Below are 19,576 nucleotides of genomic sequence, written 5' to 3'. Positions count from 1 at the left end.
CGTGAAAATATCTCAACGCAAAATTATACATTTCTTATTCTCATACTAGAGCCAGTCCAATCGATGCACGACAGAGTTGAATGCTACTAAAATTATTGGTCGGTGGAAGTGCTATCAAATATTTTAGAGAACTCCAATTCTATGTACGTTTACCATTACATGGGTTCATGTATGAATATGTATATAATATGCCATGGAATAGTAATTCAAAATGACGTAGCTTTCACGATGTCTAATTGCAGCGAGGATGCGCACGCAATTGTCTTTCCATCAACCTCGTAGTTCCAAGTCTGAGGTTTTTCATTTATTTGTCAAGTGTGCGAGGTGGCCAAGCTAGATACAGAGTTTTAATGCTGATCACAAGATTGCAGGTTTGAGTAACACTGGCGGAAAATATCTTTCTTACAAATTGAGGAGAACAACAAAGCTTTAGTTTAGTCATATGAAAAACGAAAGTCAATTTAATGACGTAAGATCGATGACAATTACAACTAAGAGGAACACATCATTTTTTGGCGAACAGTTCATACATTGATGAGTATAATACTTTGAAAGAATTTGTGACTGTATCTAATGCTGGCATCATACTATCAAACCAATGCGTTGAGTTACATTTTGACGACATCATCTATTCTGCGGTGTGCTATTATTACTATCAAACATGATGACGATTGATGTCTTGAATAGACGGTCATACCTGCATTGTATCCCGCGAGCGATAACCATTTACAAACTTTGAATCATAAACCACATCTGGGTGAATTTCAGTTTGGTAACCTCAAGTTCCCATACAGACAACTGATATCAGTAACTTTAAACAACGTAATCCTGGCTTAGCTGTTAATGAATTTTCTTGTACAAAAGGCATGGAGTATAGTCTGCTAGCGATATAAACATACGTTCAGTATTGATTTGTTTTTGTGACACGGTCGTGAAGCAATGTCATTGTGTGTGGATCAAAACGTTTTCACGAATAATAAATGACATAGTAAACACTATCATGCCTGAATTTGGTTAAATATTCTGGAAATAACAGCAGTGCAACGAACAATGAATGTACTGAATATCATCTACGCATATATAGAATGTGTTAACATTTCCTGCTTCACCAACCAAAGGTTTTAACGATGCAATGCAAATAGCTGAACAAGTCCCAACCGGGTTTTCTTATACTGTAATCAGATGTCACAGGTAAACTGCGTCAACATCGTTGTATCGTGCTCAGGACTCAGTTGAAGTAACTGCGCATTGCTTCAGGAAACAGCTCTCCTCCACCACGAACATGATTATGACTAATGATAATATAGAGTTTACCGCGGCCACTCATTACTAGATCTGTGATCGCGTTTTTTTTTATCCACTGATACCAATCTGCGTGGTCATTATCACATTACTGGTATGTAGAGAGGAACAATCCCTGTGGTGCTTCATAACCTGCATGGGTATGATGGCCACTTAATAATGCAATTAATTGTAGCAGCATCAAAAGCACCAACAATTGTAATCCCCAACACAAGATCAAATACATAACCTTTAGGTTGTGTAACTGAAGTTCACTGACTCGTTAAGGTGAATTTCAACCTAGACATTCTGGTCGGTAAGGTGGCAATGATTGTTTTACAAGCAACAGTCGATATGGTGCCACTAACCATGACAAGTTGTAGATGATAACTAGACATAGTTCAACATCTGTTTAATGGATCTCCATGTCTAGTCACTGCTACGCGCGTGCCTACAACCCAAACATGTACGGATATGACCCTACTGCCCGAAGCAGTTACATTATGTACCTCAATACTAACACTCTTTATGTCTTAGCAAGGATGCAGTCCATGCCTATTGGAGGGTTTCAGTGTGTCAATTCTGAGAGCGTACATATTCATACGTACGACTGTAACAGTGATATCAGATACTTTTATGGAATTGACCAGGAGTATCTGGACGAATTTCAGAAATCTTATAATCTTTATTCGCTAGCACTGGAACTGCTGTCGGTGCCCCTCGCTATGTTGCCCCGTATCTAAAATTATAAATTATACTGGGCGCAAGTATACAGAATCTACCAAGCTAGTACCTAACCCGAGAACTAAAACAACTATGTACATTATATACGCAATTTGCAATTATTTCTGCGATTGGGTATGCATGTGTCACTGACACCATCGGGATGTTTATGTTTTGTCAGAGCGCATGGATGGCCCCTTACATTTCAATCAATATGGATCTGTGCACCAAGGTCACAAACGCGTTTGAAAACGATGTCTTCAAATTCATTAACAAATCTGTGCTTGGCTAGACCATCTGGAATCTTTGGAACGTCATGACGACGACCTTGTCTGTGATGGCGAACAAGAGAAGTCTTAAGGGCTTATTGTTGACCTAGCGGCATTCGAGTGTCGAAAGATCTCGGATGGTCAACTCATTGCCGCGAACATTAAAAAATAAAAGCATAAGCTGACAACGCCTACTTTTGAGCGTCTGTGCTGGTTGACGTTATGCTGATATGGATGACGCATCACTGGTAAATGACTATGAAACCTGTATGACAGTGATCATACACTGTTTAGTAATGAATATAAAAATCTTGTTGGTTAATTTAAAAGTGAATGCTCGGGCAAGCTTATGGAGAAATATTTGCTCCCCATTTTGTATTCTGTTGTGGTTCGATCCTGTAAAACATTAGTAAAACGAAAGAAATTATATATATATATATATATATATATATATATATATATATATATATATATATATATATATATATATATATATATATATATATATATATATAGCTGGAATGTCTTCATCAGCGATACGAATTCGCACACATGGTAAATCTGGTTCGGTCAAAGAAACACCGGACGGGTGTGTATTGTTTAATTAAAGTTTGTCTCAGCATGACACCAAACGGTGGATATTCCATGATGGAATCACCATGTACGCCTACCGCCACTACGCGAATGTAAGTCACCTTGTGATTTAATAACGAACATTGGCGGTAGATCTGTATCCGTGGGAACAATTTGCAGTTACCGCCTACAAATGCTTTTCGTCTCCATCGACTTATTTTAACTCAGCGTGTGCGTTTCTTGGTGGAGGTATTCACTAGCGTGAACTTCTTTGCTCCACAACAAACACGAGTTTCAGCAATCGCAACTCTGCCATTACGTCTTTGAACACACCTGGAATTTGTAGTACGCGTTTTTATTTCGCATTGCAAACATTTTGAAAACTTCATTATCTTACGCAACAAGCGATATCCACCATGTCATCACAAAAGAGAAAATTCGCTGCCATCGATTTTTATGAGCAGGCAAAGCTCAAACTATCCAAGCACGGTGACATGTTTCAAAACTCAGCTCGTGCATTAAATGTTAACCCCGCTGAATCAGGGGAAAGTAAACTGTTGAAAATGATTTGATGTTTAATGTGGAGTCGTTTGTACATAATTTAGCCGTGGGCGGACGATCAACCGTGTTTAGATGTACTCGTAGTGTTTACATCAGCGCTTTTTTCGTCGCCAAGAAGTAAATCGTATACGGTTGAATTTTTTTCCACAAATAGATGAAACTCCTACCATTGATGACCTCTATGCGAGTGATAAAAGTCCATCGATAATTCCATGCACAAGGGAAGCATTCATCGTCACCCTGGACTTGACAACACGGTATGGAACTCGTTGGGTTGCATACATAATGACGTCTTAATATATTTTGTATTTAAACTTGTACGGGCTTGCACCAAAAGGTAATGTTGTTGACTATTAACCTGGGGCGGCGGACTATCACTGTTTTAGTCAACTCTGATGTTGCAAACTGTTTGAAAACCCAATATACGGGTATCTTTTTGTTAAAGTGTTGTCTGCATTTGAGCGTCGGCCAACACCACAAGCTCTCGATGATTGTACATTATCACTTAGAAATTATGCTTAAAAGTATAAACAATGCCTGCTAATATTTACGGACGTTTGGTATCAACTACCTCATGCCGCGCAGATGCTGGTCTGTCTAGTTTTGCCACCATAGCGGATTTGATTGAGATTAACAGCCGGGTTGTTGTTCACATTGAGGCGGTCAAGTTTTGTGATTTCTGAAGATAGAAGTGAAAAAATGCGATCATGTAAGGTGGATGTTCAGTATTTTATTAAGATATGAGGCGCTGTTGCAAAGTACGTGGCCGAAATCAGCAAAATCGGGGGAAATAAAAACTCGAGTATGTCGATTGCTGTTATGAAAGACTATGTTGACGATGGTCATGCTACAACAAAACATTACGTGGATGAGCAGATCCCAGAGTTAACTTTACCACTGCGCACATTATCTTCATGGGACATATTCGGGAGCACGCTGTTAAGCTAAGAGAGATAAAATCTGAAGTCGTCGTAAATTGGCCGACCCGACTTGTTTGCAATGCCGTCGGCGATGGCTTTGATACACATAATCCTCACAAGTTAACGTTGAGCGAGTATGAATATTGTGTTTTGGTCACAGCCGGCTTTAGTGGCAAGTATAATGCAATGCAACTAGTGACATAGTGACAAATAGTGACAGGCATGGTAGACCAGCAGTAAAGGGTGCCGTTAATAGAGAATAATATTTTAAAATCGTTCATATATACAATATCACTGTCGTTGGTTGCTAGAGATGACATCCGGTTCAAAGTACTCAACGTTTATTAGGACGGGTACTAAACCGTCTTTGGTGTTTGTGTTTTACATTTTGTTTATCATTACATATAAGTGATGGATTCTGACCGAAGTAATAAGGTTACCGAATTTGGACCACTTGACAGCGGAAATTGCCATAGTATTTTGTCCACTTGTTGACAACTATCTGAGTCCGAGTGGTGTTAACAAACCATAGGATACACTAAATTATGATCCTGTTTAGAGCCAAATAGAAATGGACAGTTGGCATCACCTTGATATAATAATACCAACTAGAAATCAGCTTGGCGTTGTAGCATGAACACGTGAAAACGCTCAATCGTTTACTGCAAACCCATTTGTAAAGACACGGATGGATTATTTCTACCACAGCAGTATTTTGTTCACCGACAAGCCCACGGCGATAAAAGTCTCCGACGAACGTGTCGAGCCAACATTCACAATACTGGAGAAATAAAGAGCCAGATTGGTATTCAACGAAAATGCGCTTGTTTGTAGGACAGTTCTTGGACAAAAGCAAGATGCATTGGGTATGCAAAACTAGGGCATAATGAATGTAGTTCTGTGTAGAGCTGAAAGCACACAGTCAATCGAAGGCGACTTAAACAATCCTTGGGACCTTAGAAGTGCATGTATATCTTGCACCTGTTGTGTTTGGTGGCGCTGGTAAAATAATCTCGACACGATTGTATTTGCGAAAACGTTTCTATTAAGAACTTATCGCGGTGGCACAAATAGTCTCATTGAAATTATTAAACTCTACTCCATTTGTATTGCGGACAAAATAATGTACATGTCTAAGTTCGACGATGTGCTAGCAGAAATAGAAAACCAACTATATCTCTAGCGCACATACGGAACTGGGGAATAGTGGACTCACAGGAGGTGAAAATTGTGTAACTGTTTGGCAGTATCCTTTTGTAGTATAATAATAGAGTTTCTGTTGATTACTGATCTTGATTGAAGTCCATATGATTTCTCTCACAATGGCATCTGTGGGTAACGTCAACGAGTGAGTATGTGTGCCCGATTTGAGGACAAAGTATATGTGTGTGTGTGTGTGTGTGTGTGTGTGTGTGTGTGTCTTTATGTGTGTGTGTTATTGTCTCATGTGTGGCAGGCAATAAGGCGAAGACTGCATTTCATAAAGAGCGTATATGCCTTCAAAATTACAAATTTGCGAAAAGTTATTTCTTTATATATTAATGAGATTATTTGTTATAATTCATAGATGAAATGTTATTTCATGATAATGCACAATTTATCCAATGACTATCTTAACTTCAGTGGAGAATTTGGAGTGAAAGACTGCCAACCCACCTTTTATACCAGTCAAACTAGTACACTTTTCACTTGAAAAAAGAGACGTTTGTCAATTTCAGCAAAACCAGGCATCCTTGAATCAATAAATGTTGGATAAAACATACATGTTATCACAGCTATAACAATTAACTGCGTGTTTAGAGTATGCATTTGTGTACTTGTCGGATTTTTCTGTCTGTCCTTTCTCTGGGATCCCAGTGGGTCAGAAATACGGGCGCTTTTCATCTCACTCAATGAAAATAGTGGCGAGGGTCATTTTTGGACTAATGACAAAGATGCAGATATCCTTTATGGATTTTTGTATTGCGAAATATACTGTGTACAAACGCAGACTATTTGGATTTCCCGCGGAAACGACCAATTAAACTGATATGGAGTCCATTCAAAGTAAACTCAAATTACAATCGGAGTTAAAATTGCACGTTGTTGCAAAGCATATTGTTATAAATCAGACCGTGATCTGAATGTGCGGTCAAAAAGTTGCTTTTACAGCATGGTTTAAATTGCATTTAACTGCAACTCCTATTGTAGCAAAATGGACTTTAACACAACATACATTGTTATGACATGGAATTAAGACCCATGTTTGTAATAAATCTGACAGGTGCAATCATACAACTATGGCAATGAAGTTACAATATTCTTTTTATACCCTGTATGCAACATTTCTATAGATCATTGATCTGGTTGAATAAACATCGAAAGAAACTTATATTTGCAATAGTGGATGTCATTGCATTGAGTGAAAACACCTATTATAATAACCCCAACAAAGAACGTTTTGTGTGACAAAAGGGGTTTCAAACGCATGTATCCGCAACCCCTATTGTAATAATGTGGATCGTATCGCAAATTGGTTGTTGATTGCTTGCAATTGCGGCACTGTAAGAAAGGTACAAGAAAGACGGTCTTCATTAGAGAATCATTGTTGCAGTTGCCACCCATTTCACTCGAATTACCATGCTCTTGACGCTATGATATTCATTTATTAGGACATTAATGTTTTTACATTTCTACCGATATGTGTTCCAATTGGATATTCCTCACACAAAAGGTAATGTAGACGTTATTGCAAATTCCTTTGTATTTGCACACATTTGCAACCTACTGTGCAATAAATATTACGAGATACAGCAAACGTACTTTAGATATTCCACGAAGGAAATCTGATCCTCCAATATATCTTCAAAACTTCATGCAATCAAAATGTATTTTAATATATTTATGGAAACTAGTCTTTCTGCGTGTAGAAAAAATGTTTAATCACAAATGTCTTTAAAAATGAAATTAAGTGACCCTATAATCTTAAAATTCTTTCTTCCAGTGATTCCCAACAGGAGTCTTGTCATGTCAACTCACAAGAACCAGCTTCTCGTGTTTTCGGGGCTCGAAGATTGGGGGAAACATAATTTCATCAATTATAGCAAACTGGTTGCATACGATTTATTGTTCACCCGTAACACCAGAGGAATTTCATTTATTCTTCGAGAAGACCGAAAGATGGTCATATTCAGCGAAGCGGGATTAAATACCATTACTGCCATCAACGTCACATCTTCTACACTAATTGGAATATCATTACATGTAGGAACGTCATCGGGTATGTATAATGAATTACTCAAGATAATCTTTCAAAAACATGTCAACTCATTCAATCTAACTATTGCTAATTTCGGCAACACCCATGTTTTTCAGAAAGAAAGGCATTCTTCGTCATTTATTTGATTTTGAAACTAGATTGTTTAATAAGACGTATGGAAAAACACTTTTAAAAATAATCTGATCTTGTGACTTGCGAAGTGAACACTACAGACCACTGAAGTGAATTTTCTTAATTTTCTGACTGACAATTGGGATTTTCACTCTATGGGTGGTGGGTTCTTTTTGCAGATAAGCAACAATATTATACTCTACCAAGCACACTTCTTAGAATTACCTACTTCAGTAAATGACAAGAACTTAAATGACAGTAAGGCAACATCTTCTATCATTTAAGATAATTGTTATTTCCTGCTTCTGCAATTACACCATCATAAGAATATAACAAATACGCTGGATTTTGCACACACACACACACACACACATATATATATATATATATATATATATATATATATATATATATATATATATATATATATATATATATATATATATGTATATATATATATATAAAGAATACAAATTATATGTCGAATAACAATTTTTTCAAGTGCACTGGATCCCGCAACGGTTCGCGTTTGTCAGGAAATTATTAAAGTCAGTGCAATAAACTGGCAACAAACAGTGAAAAAATAGTTTATTAATAGCCTTAGCGTTTTCTAAATGAGTCTTTTTCAACGCATACATAAAACAGACAAGACAAACAACAAAAGCAAAAGCTTTGAATACGTTGAAATATTTACCATTTTAATAACTATTTCTACTGGAATTAAAGCTTGACTTAAAGATTTCGACTAGTTGGCTTCAACTTGGATGATGATGTTGCACACTAATTTATAATGTCCTACAAATGGATGAGCCATATAATCATCTGGTTGTTGTGTAAATTGGCGTGACCGCAAAGTATATCCTGAATATTTCATTCTTTGAGTAGTAACCATACGTGAGTGAGTGACTAATGAGCAAAATTAAATAATTATTTAAATGACTATGGATTGGCTTTAAACAGATGATGATTTCGTCTATGCATGGTTGTCTTCTACTTGTCTTCTTGGTTTAGGCCTCTTCAGTGTTCTAAGGGTGCGTATCCAATAAATTATAAATTCCTTTTCTTTCCTGGTTTCATAACTCCAGTTAGGGTTGTGAGCAATTGCAATTAGTGTTACGTCACTGAAGGTGTGGCCAGGGGGAAAAAGTGTTCTGCAACTAGACTTCTGTAAAGCTTCTTCTTCATCCAATCAAATTAGTAAAGACTGAACCTTTTGTGTAGCTTTTAAGTTTATTCGTCATACTGAAGTCCGCAGATCTTACATGTAACAAGGTACATTACCTTATCTGCCTTGAACGTTCTGCTTGCAACATGTAAATTCAACTTTTGGCTCGTCCCTGTGCTTGAGAATCTGCAGGTCTCTAGCATATTTGAATACGTTTTGCATCATTTATAACCACAGGTACCAGATTTGCAGGATGGTTTTGGCTTTTGATTGGCGTTAGCGACACTGACTGGGATCCCTTTGAGGTTTCCGGTTCGCAGTAAACTATTGCTGGTTTGTTCGGGAGGATTAACTTTAGTGTTTCACAAGATTCCATGATGGGCCAGTGTTTCTGGATGATTCTTTCTACCTTGAGGTTGTCTGGATAGTAAGTCAAGATAAATGTTATCACATCAACCTTTTCCTTTTCTCTATATTTAAGTAGGCCATTGCGGTTTGTTGGTTTAGCCTTCTGTATTGCCTCTTCTATCATGTTTTTGTCGTAGCCTTGGTTTAGCAAATGTTCGGATAACTCTTTAGATCTTTTTAGGAATGTTTCGTCGCTGTGGCAAATACTGCCTATCATCAGTGCCTGGCTGTATGAGATGCTCCAAATTGAATGTTTTAGATGAAAAAAGGATGGGAGAAGATACTGGTGTTTATCAGTTAGTTTTGAGTAGATCTTTATATGCAGCTTGTTTTCTACCAGTCTGGTTGCTGTGTCCAGTAAAACGTGATTTGAGTGGAAGATTTATGCCGTGAATTTTATGGAAGGATGGGCGATGTTTGCTTATGATACACATCCACATTTTCTCTTCCATGTTGCCACTTCACTTTTATATCATCGATGAAGGGTACCCACTGGTATAAGTTCCACCAATACTAAAAGCAGACACTCCAGTCTTCCAATACAATACTAATATGCAAGGGATCTATGCTTGTACCCATTGCAGTTTCGTTGATCTGGGGTAGTTTTCTTCTTTGCAGACAACGTTACTGAGTTTTAGGCAAGCTGTAGAAATTTATATAATAACTGAGTGGGTGGATTGTCTCCACTTCTTGTTTCCCACGCTTCCTTACAAGCCTGTATCCCTTCATTGTGCGATATGTTAGTATACATAAATGTGTCGTCCACGGAAACAATCATTATATTTGGCAGTAATGGTTCACTTCCTTTGCTTGTTATGAAGTAATATATGTCGTTTCCTGAAGATAGAATGATAATTTGCGGACATCTGGTGTCCTGAAATGATCCAAAGATTCTAAAATCCTTCTGTGGGATGCCTGTTACCGATGCGCGGGTTTTCTTGTCTGTGGATTTTATGTAGAAAGATGAAATCTTCTTGCTCTCAGGTTTTCTGGGCCTAATAGGTGTTTCGTATTATTGTATATGTGTCCGATTTTGGTGCGCCTCGTCCATAATATTTGTAGTGGTTTTCTGCATAGTCTGTTGTTGGATATTGGTCTAACCTTTGGTTAAACATGGCGTCACTTAAGTTTCCATTTGATTCATTTATGTTGTCTTCCCTATTCATAACAACCACAGTTTTCCCTATTCATAACAACTATGTGGTTCTCTATTCATAACAACCACGTTCTTCACTATTCATGAAAACCACAGTCTTCCCTATTTATGACAAGCACAGCCTTTCCTATTCATACCAACCACAGTCTTCCCTATTCATAACAACCACAGCAGAGCCCTTATCTGCAGTATCTGCAGGCTTTCTTTATTTTATAACTGTTCTCTTCAGTGAATGTAGGATATCTCTCTGTCTCTGTCTCTCTCTTTATATGGCGAACAACAATCCTTTTAAGTGCACTAGATCCAGCAAGGGATCACGTGTGTCAGGGATTGATTAAGATAAATGCAATAAACTGACAACGAACAGTGCGAAACTAGTATCTAGCTAGCCTGAGTGTTTTCGACTCTTTAATGAGTCTTTTTCAAAGGCAAATACAAAACATAGACAAGACAAACAAATAAAACAGAAAATCGGTTGTTTGCGAACCTTTACATGGCTGTTTTTACAGGAATTCAACCTTTTAACTTTTTCATGTTTCAACTAGTATATATTTACGTTTTGTGTACATGCTTCTTTTTTCTTGGGTTATATCATTGAAATTACGAAATTTGTTCATCAGTGTTGTTCTTCATTATATTATGTAAGGTCTCAGTGCTTTGGTGTTGTTTTTTGTTGGTGTTTGCTTGATGTATTATTTTTGTTGAATGAACCCGTTGTGCTAAAGAGTATTGATACATATAACACAAAGTCAAAATACTTAAAATGTAATTTCTTTAATCTCAGATTTGTACATTATCTTCTAATAAGGACCAGCATCTTCTATCCAAATTCATATCTCTTCACAAGGAAGCATTATGCTATTTATTGTAGGAGAATGACCTTTAAGACAGACAAAACTAGTTTAGAAAAAGTATCGTCTCTTTGTCCCTTTTTGTTGTTGTTGCTTGTTTGTTTGATTTTTTTACTGAAGATTTTTGCTTGCTCGCTTGTTTTGTCTTTTTTACTTTATTTGTTTGTTTTTTACCTCCTTTTTTGGCTGTACGATTCCTTTTGCGTTTGTATCAATTTCAAAGTTGTGTATTTAAATTTCTCTAAAAAAGGAGTTGGTAAACTTGCCGTGGACTGGGTGAGCGGTAATTGCTACTGGGTGGATACAGTATACGGATGGATCGTAATGCAAGCAATTCCTAAAGATCTCAGCAGGTTTAATTCTCGAAACCCTAACTTCAAGATGGTAGTAGATACATATCTTGACATACCAACAGGCATCGCAGTTTACCCAGAACTGGGGTAAGTTTCACTTATATGTTATGTTTTCTTACTTGAGCTTGATTCGGTTTCAAAACAGTAAGTTTGGACAGCTCTATGCTTCCTTTTATATCCTTGTATTCAATTAACAGAAACATCAATTAACCTACCCTGAAAGTTCCATAATAATTTATTCAATGATAGAACCATCAGCTAATGTTTATGTGTAGTAACTTAAAATGCGAGCATAAACAGATCGAAATAACCAATATAGCCCCACAACGAAAAGAAAAAGTATTTAAAATAGACTGATAACAGGTAGATGGTATTGTTCAGTAGTCTGATTATATACTTCTAGATATTTACCCCCGTCAAAGCGATTTCTCGTAATGTTAGATTATGGCAAAAAACTACCAAGAGGCTACAGAAAGTGACTTCATAAAAAATGAATTTAACTTAAGCTCACAACAGGACACATAAGCAGTCCCTGATTTAAGGACCATCTTCATGTCCTTCTTTTAGGATTCTTTATTTCGTTAGTAATGTCATCATTTAATTGTTCGATTTTTCATCTTGGTTATCATTAATTTCAAAATAACAGATATTTATTTTGGACGGACACTGGGAAAATTCCGAAAATTGAACGATCGTCACTGACTGGAGAAGACCGGAAGTTGCTCACATGGCAGGGAGTTATTCGGCCAACATCGTTATGCATCGACTACTCTATAAACCGACTGTACTGGACAGATCCTGCAAGAGGGACAATAGAATACAGCGATCTACATGGAAATGGAAGGAACATTCTGGTTTCTAATCCTGGATCTTCATTCTATGGAATCGATATTTTTGAGGTAGTTAAATTTAGGAGCTCGAAAGTTGTGTATGAAACTTAAGAACACACACAACAATACTTACTTCTTCCAAAATTGTCGATGCTACGGTATGACGTTGACTTGGCATTGGGTAATAATTAGTGGTCATAAGTTGTAATCTAAAAGCTGCAACTAAAGTGGGATGATTATGGTTACACTGTTGCTGAAACTGTAAAAGACATCGTACTTGCATTAGAGAATCTATTGATACAAATATAAGCGATGATATTAAAGATCAGAATTTACTAGCTACACTATTTATATAATAGGCAGGGAAACTATGGCAACACCAGTGTAAGATATTTTTCAGAGACAGTCAGTAATCGTAAAGCAAACTTACTCAAGAAACGAGAAAGTTTTAGTTGACTTGCAAATTCACGTCAATTATTCAGAGAGAGAATAAATGCGCTCCTGAATATCGTAGGATGATTTGCGATCTTACAAAGGAATACATATACTTAACACATTCACATACTCTAATAAATAACAACAACAAAAAAAATAATATGTGTTGGGGATTTTTTATTTTGTTTTGTTTAATCCGAATATTTTCCGAAAGGTGGATTTTGCCCGAATATCTTTCACAACATTCAACTTGGCATTCGTGATACGTATCAGACATGTGATTAAAAGATCATAACAATTTTTATATTTTTAATATTGACAATTAATTTGTGATGGATACAACAGTTTTGTAAAAAGGATACTAATTCGAAGATAACATGCTGTTAATGTCATTTAAGTCGTAACAGGATTACTATGGAATTTCTGTACATGCCTTACTGAAGGAAACTACAGAAGTACCGGTTGAGGTAAAATAAAATCGTGCTAGATGCCACTAGAAAATAATATCGCGACAAACTGGTATACCGGTAATACCGCGCATCTATAATAATTAGATGTATTAATGAAATAATTAAATCCATATTATTTTAAACGTTAAATGCTGTTATATGTTCCAATTTTTCCAGTTTTTTGCTGTATACATGATTTATCTGCGTGCAATCCCTATGCTAAATCTATTTCACTTTTATATATTAGGAAATAATCAACAGACAATTATATATATTCCGAAAAAATTAGAATTAAAAACTTGCAGAATACTAATTCACTTCAAAAAAGTGATCAGACACACACACCATTCAAGCCGAAAATTCTCAACTGGCATGGTGTTCCTCCAGTGATATGTGATGATTTTGTACCAGAATATAAACAATTTTACTAGCAGTCGTCTGTCTATCAATTCACTTATGACTGTGTGTTATTTTCTTCTTTCTTCAGGATATACTAGTTGTCTCTGAATATTCCAGTGGCGATGTGAACGGCTCTATCAAACTGTTCAGTAAGGCAGAAAATAAACAGGTTAATGACAGGCAGGTGGGTCCAACTATCATAAAACCAGGGATACCCGTCTTTTCTCTATCTGTCTTTGATGAAAAGAGGCAGCCGTTGGATGTATCGCGTAAGCTTCAAACTTAAAGTATGCAATGAGAGCTTTTGGAATCGGACATTGCTTGCTTAACTGAGCATTTCAATCAGAGCATTGATTAGACATATTAACAAACCGTTCCTATGTCTTACATTAATAAACCTATCCTATGTCTTTCATTAATAAACCGTTCACATCTCTTACATTAATAAACCTTTCCTATATCTTGCATTGCTAAACCGTTCCCATGTCTTACATTAATAAACCGTTCCCATGTCTTATATTAATAAACCGTTCCTATGTCTAATATTAACAAACCGTTCACATGTCTTACATTAATAAACCGTTCCCATCTCTTACATTAATAAACCTTTCCTATGTCTTACATTGATAAACCATGTCTTACATTAATAAACCGTTCACATGTCTTATATTAATCAACGGTTCCTATGTCTTACATTAACAAACCGTTCCTATATCTTACATTAATAAACCGTTCCTATGTCTTACATTAATAAACTGTTCATATGTCTTACATTAATAAACTTTTCCTATATCATACATTAATAAACTGTTCCTATGTCTTACATTAATAAACTGTTCCTATGTCAAACATTAATAAACCGATCATATGTCTTACATTAATAAACCGTTCCTATGTCTTACATTACCAAACCGATCCCATGTCTTACACTAATAAACCGTTCCTATGTCTTACATTAAAAACCAGTTCCTATGCCTTACATTACTAAATCGATCACATGTCTCACATTAATAAACCGTTCCTATGTCTTACATTAATAAACCGTTTATATGTCTTACATTACTAAACCTTTCCCACGTCTCACATTAATAAACCGTTCACATGTCATATATTAATAAACCGTTCCTGTCTTACATTAAGAAACCGTTCCTATGTCTTACATTAATAAACCGTTCCTATGTCTTACATTAAGAAACCGTTCCTATGTTTTACATTAACAAATCGCTCCAATGTCTTATATTAATAAACTGTTCCTATGTCTTACATTACTAAACCGTTCCCATGTCTTACATTATTAAACCCTTCCTATGTCTTACATTACTAAACCGTTCCTATGTCTTACATTAATAAACCGTTAGATTACTAAACCGATCCCATGTCTTACATTAATAAACTGTTCCTATATCTTACATTACTAAACCGTTTGTATGTCTTATATTAATAATCCGTTCCTATGTCTAACATTGATAAACCGTTCCTATGCCTTACATTAATAAACTGTTCCTATGTCTTACATCACTAAACCGTTTGTATGTCTTATATTAATAAACCGTTCCTATGTCTTACATTAATAAACAGTTCCTATGTCTTACATTGCTAAACCATTCCTGTCTTTACTAAACTGTTCCTATGTCTTACATTAATAAACCGTTTCTATGTCTTACATACTAAACCGTTCCAATGTATTACATTACTAAACCGTTCCTGCTTTTACTAAACCGTTCCTATGTCTTGCATTGATAAACCGTTCCTATGTCTTACATTAATAAATCGTTCCTATGTCTTACATTAATAAACCGTTTCAATGTCTTACAGTAATAAACCATTCCTATGTCTAACATTGCTAAACCGTTTCTGTCTTTACTAAACCGTTCCTATGTCTTACATTAATAAACCGTTCCTATGTCTTACATTCGGACTACGTATAAATAGTAAGATTGTTTTAAAAATTTGACCTGTCTTTATAATGGGAACTTTGATTGGAAGAAACACTTACGTATGCCATATCATTTATGTCATTGATGCAAACAAAATGTATACACACACACACACACACAGACTCACACACACACACACACACACACACACACACACACACATATATATATATATATATATATATATATATATATATATATATATATATATATATATATATATATATATATATATATATATATAGATATATATATATTTAGCATCCCCTAATTCTCTAAATATAAGTCATGCACATAGGGTACATTGGACGCCATAAACTTATATACAGTAGATTCTGAAAATTTATATTGTAGGGGACGAAGGTAAATTTCATTACTTGATTCATACATTGTATATTCTAAAACTATTTGATCTAGATATGTTACGAATTAAATTTAGTTTTCATATTTGTATAGAAAAATAATCCCAGCCTTCCCAATTCCTAACGCAGAAATCTTTTCATAAGGACATAATCCTCTACTTTTGCAAATAATGGAAAATAATGATTGTTTTGAAATCAAAAGAATACATTATAATAATTAAAAGTTGATATATAGCATGTTATACTGCGATTCCGTGGACGACTCATCCAATATATATTTTTTCAACTAAACTTTGATTCTTAAAATACAAGTTCATTATGTACATATCATATTAATAACCTCTTTCTGCTGTAACATGCATACAAAAGTCAGTGATCATGTTATAAAATGCAAGTAAGCAAATACTGCAAAACTCTTATCTGGATAGTTTTATTTGATGATTAGAACGATGTGACTCGAGAAGATGTCAACAATTATGTATTGAAAGGCCAAACTCAACTGGTGCTGACTGCGCATGCGAAGACGGCAAGAAGTTAGATCCAGATGGAATAACATGCATAGGTAAGGCACAAATTTACATATATATATATATATATATATATATATATATATATATATATATATATAAATTATAGCCGGTGTAATCCGCCTTAGTGGATACTTTCACATAAGAATACATGCTTATAAAGAGCAAGATCTAGTACAACTGTATGCCTAAGATTTAAATATTTCACTGCTATTCAAAAGATATATGTTCGTAATAGACAACTTTACATATAATCTCATCTTATATTGGTCTAGATTTTATCGTCGTGAGTTTCGTAAAAAGTAAATCGCACGTGGGAACTATGTTTTCCCTCATTTAAATTATCTAGAAACATATTTTTCAGTGAAGAACAACGTTGGCGAATATGCATATCTTTCACTATGTGGCTGTCTTCCAACACATGATCTTCTACTGAGATCAGAGATCAAACAGACAGGCAATGACTTTCTGATATCCATCATATCTTGAGCATTCATGCAAAATAGTCAAGAAAAAAATTTATTATAGCACTTGTATGTCCTCACAAGGCAGCGATTGAAATTAGTGTCTTCGGCAAACGGGTCGCAGGTACACGTCGATTTCCCGGTTTCGAGTGGCGTCATTGTTGCTAGGTTTCTTTGATACTTTTAATTACCTTTAAGCAACTATTTATGAAAAATATCAAAGACTATATCAAGGTCAAATCGAGGACTATATCATTAATTTTAGTCTGTTGTGTTTAATTTTAGGTATACGAGTGGGCTTCTTCGTTTCACCTGTTCACATTGTATCATAGAGCAAGCTACTTTCTGTCCACAATTCTTACTCTGTATCAACTTTACCTTAATGGTTGCGACCAGTTCGCCTTGAACACTGGTCAGTTCAACTTCATTTAAAATTTAGACTGACAACTTTTACGCCCTGTCTTAATATGAGGAATTTTTTTTTCTTCCCGAGGTCAGAACGTTCCTATGAAGCAATAATGAATGGTTCAATTATAGTTCTGCATGTGAGTGCGAAATAAAAATGTATCAATGCGTGAGTGCACTTTTTATAATTTGGCTTCATAGTTGTAAAATATGACGTAAGATATTAATATAGCTTTAGATGGAGTTGGTATAAGTGGTTAGAGTGATTGAGGTACATGCGTAGTGAAATAATGACAAGACCACATGAATAAGACAAGGTGTCGCTTTGAAAAATGGAATATGACACCAGGTTGGATTCATGATTGAAACTTGCAAGCTTAAAACAATGTATGCATCATCTGAAATCGTCATATCATGGAACTTGAATCATCACATTCACCTTCATGGCATTACTGCTTTGTATGGATGACCCGTCACTCCACACGGGAAAGACATTGAGCACATTGGAGTGCCAGTATCTTCAGAAATTATGTTTCGTAAAATGGTTTTCACTAAAAATCAGTATAATTGTATGGTACGGACATTTCATGGACTTATTGATTATTCGGAGGACTTTTCAGACAAAATGGTCAGAAGAACAGCTAACCAGAGTTTTGATTTAGAAGGAAAAATAGCGTCAAAAGAAGATGTCTTTGTTATTGACTTTCAAGGTAAAAAAAAGCCATTGGTCATGGTATTCTTTGCTTAATTGGACAAACTAAGAAATAGAACTACGCATTATTCCTCTCTTGTACAACGTGTAAGTAGTAAATATATTGCACTCCTTTACACCAACCCATTCGCTTAGGGATGCCACAACTACTAAACAACAAATACTAAATTTCTATTGATAGTCCTAGCGAGTAACACTTGTTTAGACCGGCCACTTGTTTGAGCATACCACATCAAGAACATAAATACAGTATTTCTAGCCATTAGAATTCGTCTATAGGTAACTCTTCGCATAGGGTCGACGTCGTTTAAATAAAACATGAACAATTTCTAGCTCAGCATAATCCCGGAGCGAATATTTTATTAATTTTCACACGCATAAACAATGACACAAAACAGCCTTGTACTGAAGTCAGTAACAGTTGCAAGAGAAGTGTAGCATACACCAAATGTCGTCTTTTCTGCATTTTAGAGCTAAAGCAACATTACAGAGGGATCTCTCCAGTGACCTAGGTGGATCGAATGTCCACCTCGCATAAGGGACTATGCGAGTTCGAACCCAGGCAGAGACATACCAAAGACATATATATATATATATATATATATATATATATATATATATATATATATATATATATATATATATATATATATATATATATATATATATATGGTACTAGCAATTGCCTCACTTAGCGCTCAACATTAAGAGCTTAGTAACAGGACTGGTCGGCCTGGTTTCTGGATAGTGTGGGTGGGTGGGGAATGACGGCAAACGTCTGCTGCATGATGTCCCAGTGCTACACATCACTATAAACCGCCACATTGCTGACATCGTAGAGATATGGCTCAAATTGTTAAAGATATGTTATAAATCCAAACACTCACACATACACACACATTACATAGCATACATGGCTTATGTAGTCTGTATAGTGTAGACATTTGTCATAGGTTTATAGATTACATTTGTTCCGTGGTCTAAATCGGATTGTAAGAGACGTAGAACACACATTGAAATCGTTACATAAATTGTACTTGCTTGTTACATCACACGATAGAGTAGTTAAAATCATAAAATGAATTTTACTTACATGTTACATCACATTTACCAGAAACAATGATGTAGTGAGCCAGCTCTTAGATTAGTGCAGCAGTTATACACATTATATATATATATATATATATATATATATATATATATATATATATATATATATATATATATATATATATATATATATATATATATATATTGTTAATAGTCTCTGCTCTTAAAATAGGTAATATAAACACACAAGTAGCTGACATTTATCAGTAACAATGTATGCATAGTTGCTGTTAAATTTCACGGTGCTACCTTTACAAGGGTTTTACCGGCAGCAAATATCACAAAGAACGATTTAAGCCATGCCTAGATATTAAGA

General features: G+C 35.5%; 1 protein-coding gene across 1 annotated transcript in view; it reads left to right on the top strand.

Annotated features, from left to right (window-relative positions):
- The window catches only part of LOC149798648 (low-density lipoprotein receptor-related protein 1B-like), a 131,669-nt gene that overhangs the window by 28,241 nt on the left and 83,852 nt on the right, over positions 1-19,576 (top strand). Inside the window, exons 2-6 of the mRNA XM_089957484.1 lie at positions 7,311-7,586; positions 11,528-11,717; positions 12,277-12,529; positions 13,832-14,012; positions 16,488-16,604. Coding sequence (XP_089813610.1) covers positions 7,311-7,586; positions 11,528-11,717; positions 12,277-12,529; positions 13,832-14,012; positions 16,488-16,604 — 1,017 coding nt within the window. The remainder of the gene's footprint in view (positions 1-7,310; positions 7,587-11,527; positions 11,718-12,276; positions 12,530-13,831; positions 14,013-16,487; positions 16,605-19,576) is intronic.

Source organism: Sinohyriopsis cumingii, chromosome 5 (genome assembly GCF_028554795.1).
Source record: "Sinohyriopsis cumingii isolate HCF-2022 chromosome 5, ASM2855479v2, whole genome shotgun sequence".
Taxonomy (NCBI): domain Eukaryota; kingdom Metazoa; phylum Mollusca; class Bivalvia; order Unionida; family Unionidae; genus Sinohyriopsis; species Sinohyriopsis cumingii.
The sequence above is the reverse complement of the archived record's forward strand: the minus strand, read 5'-3'. Positions and strand labels throughout refer to the sequence as shown.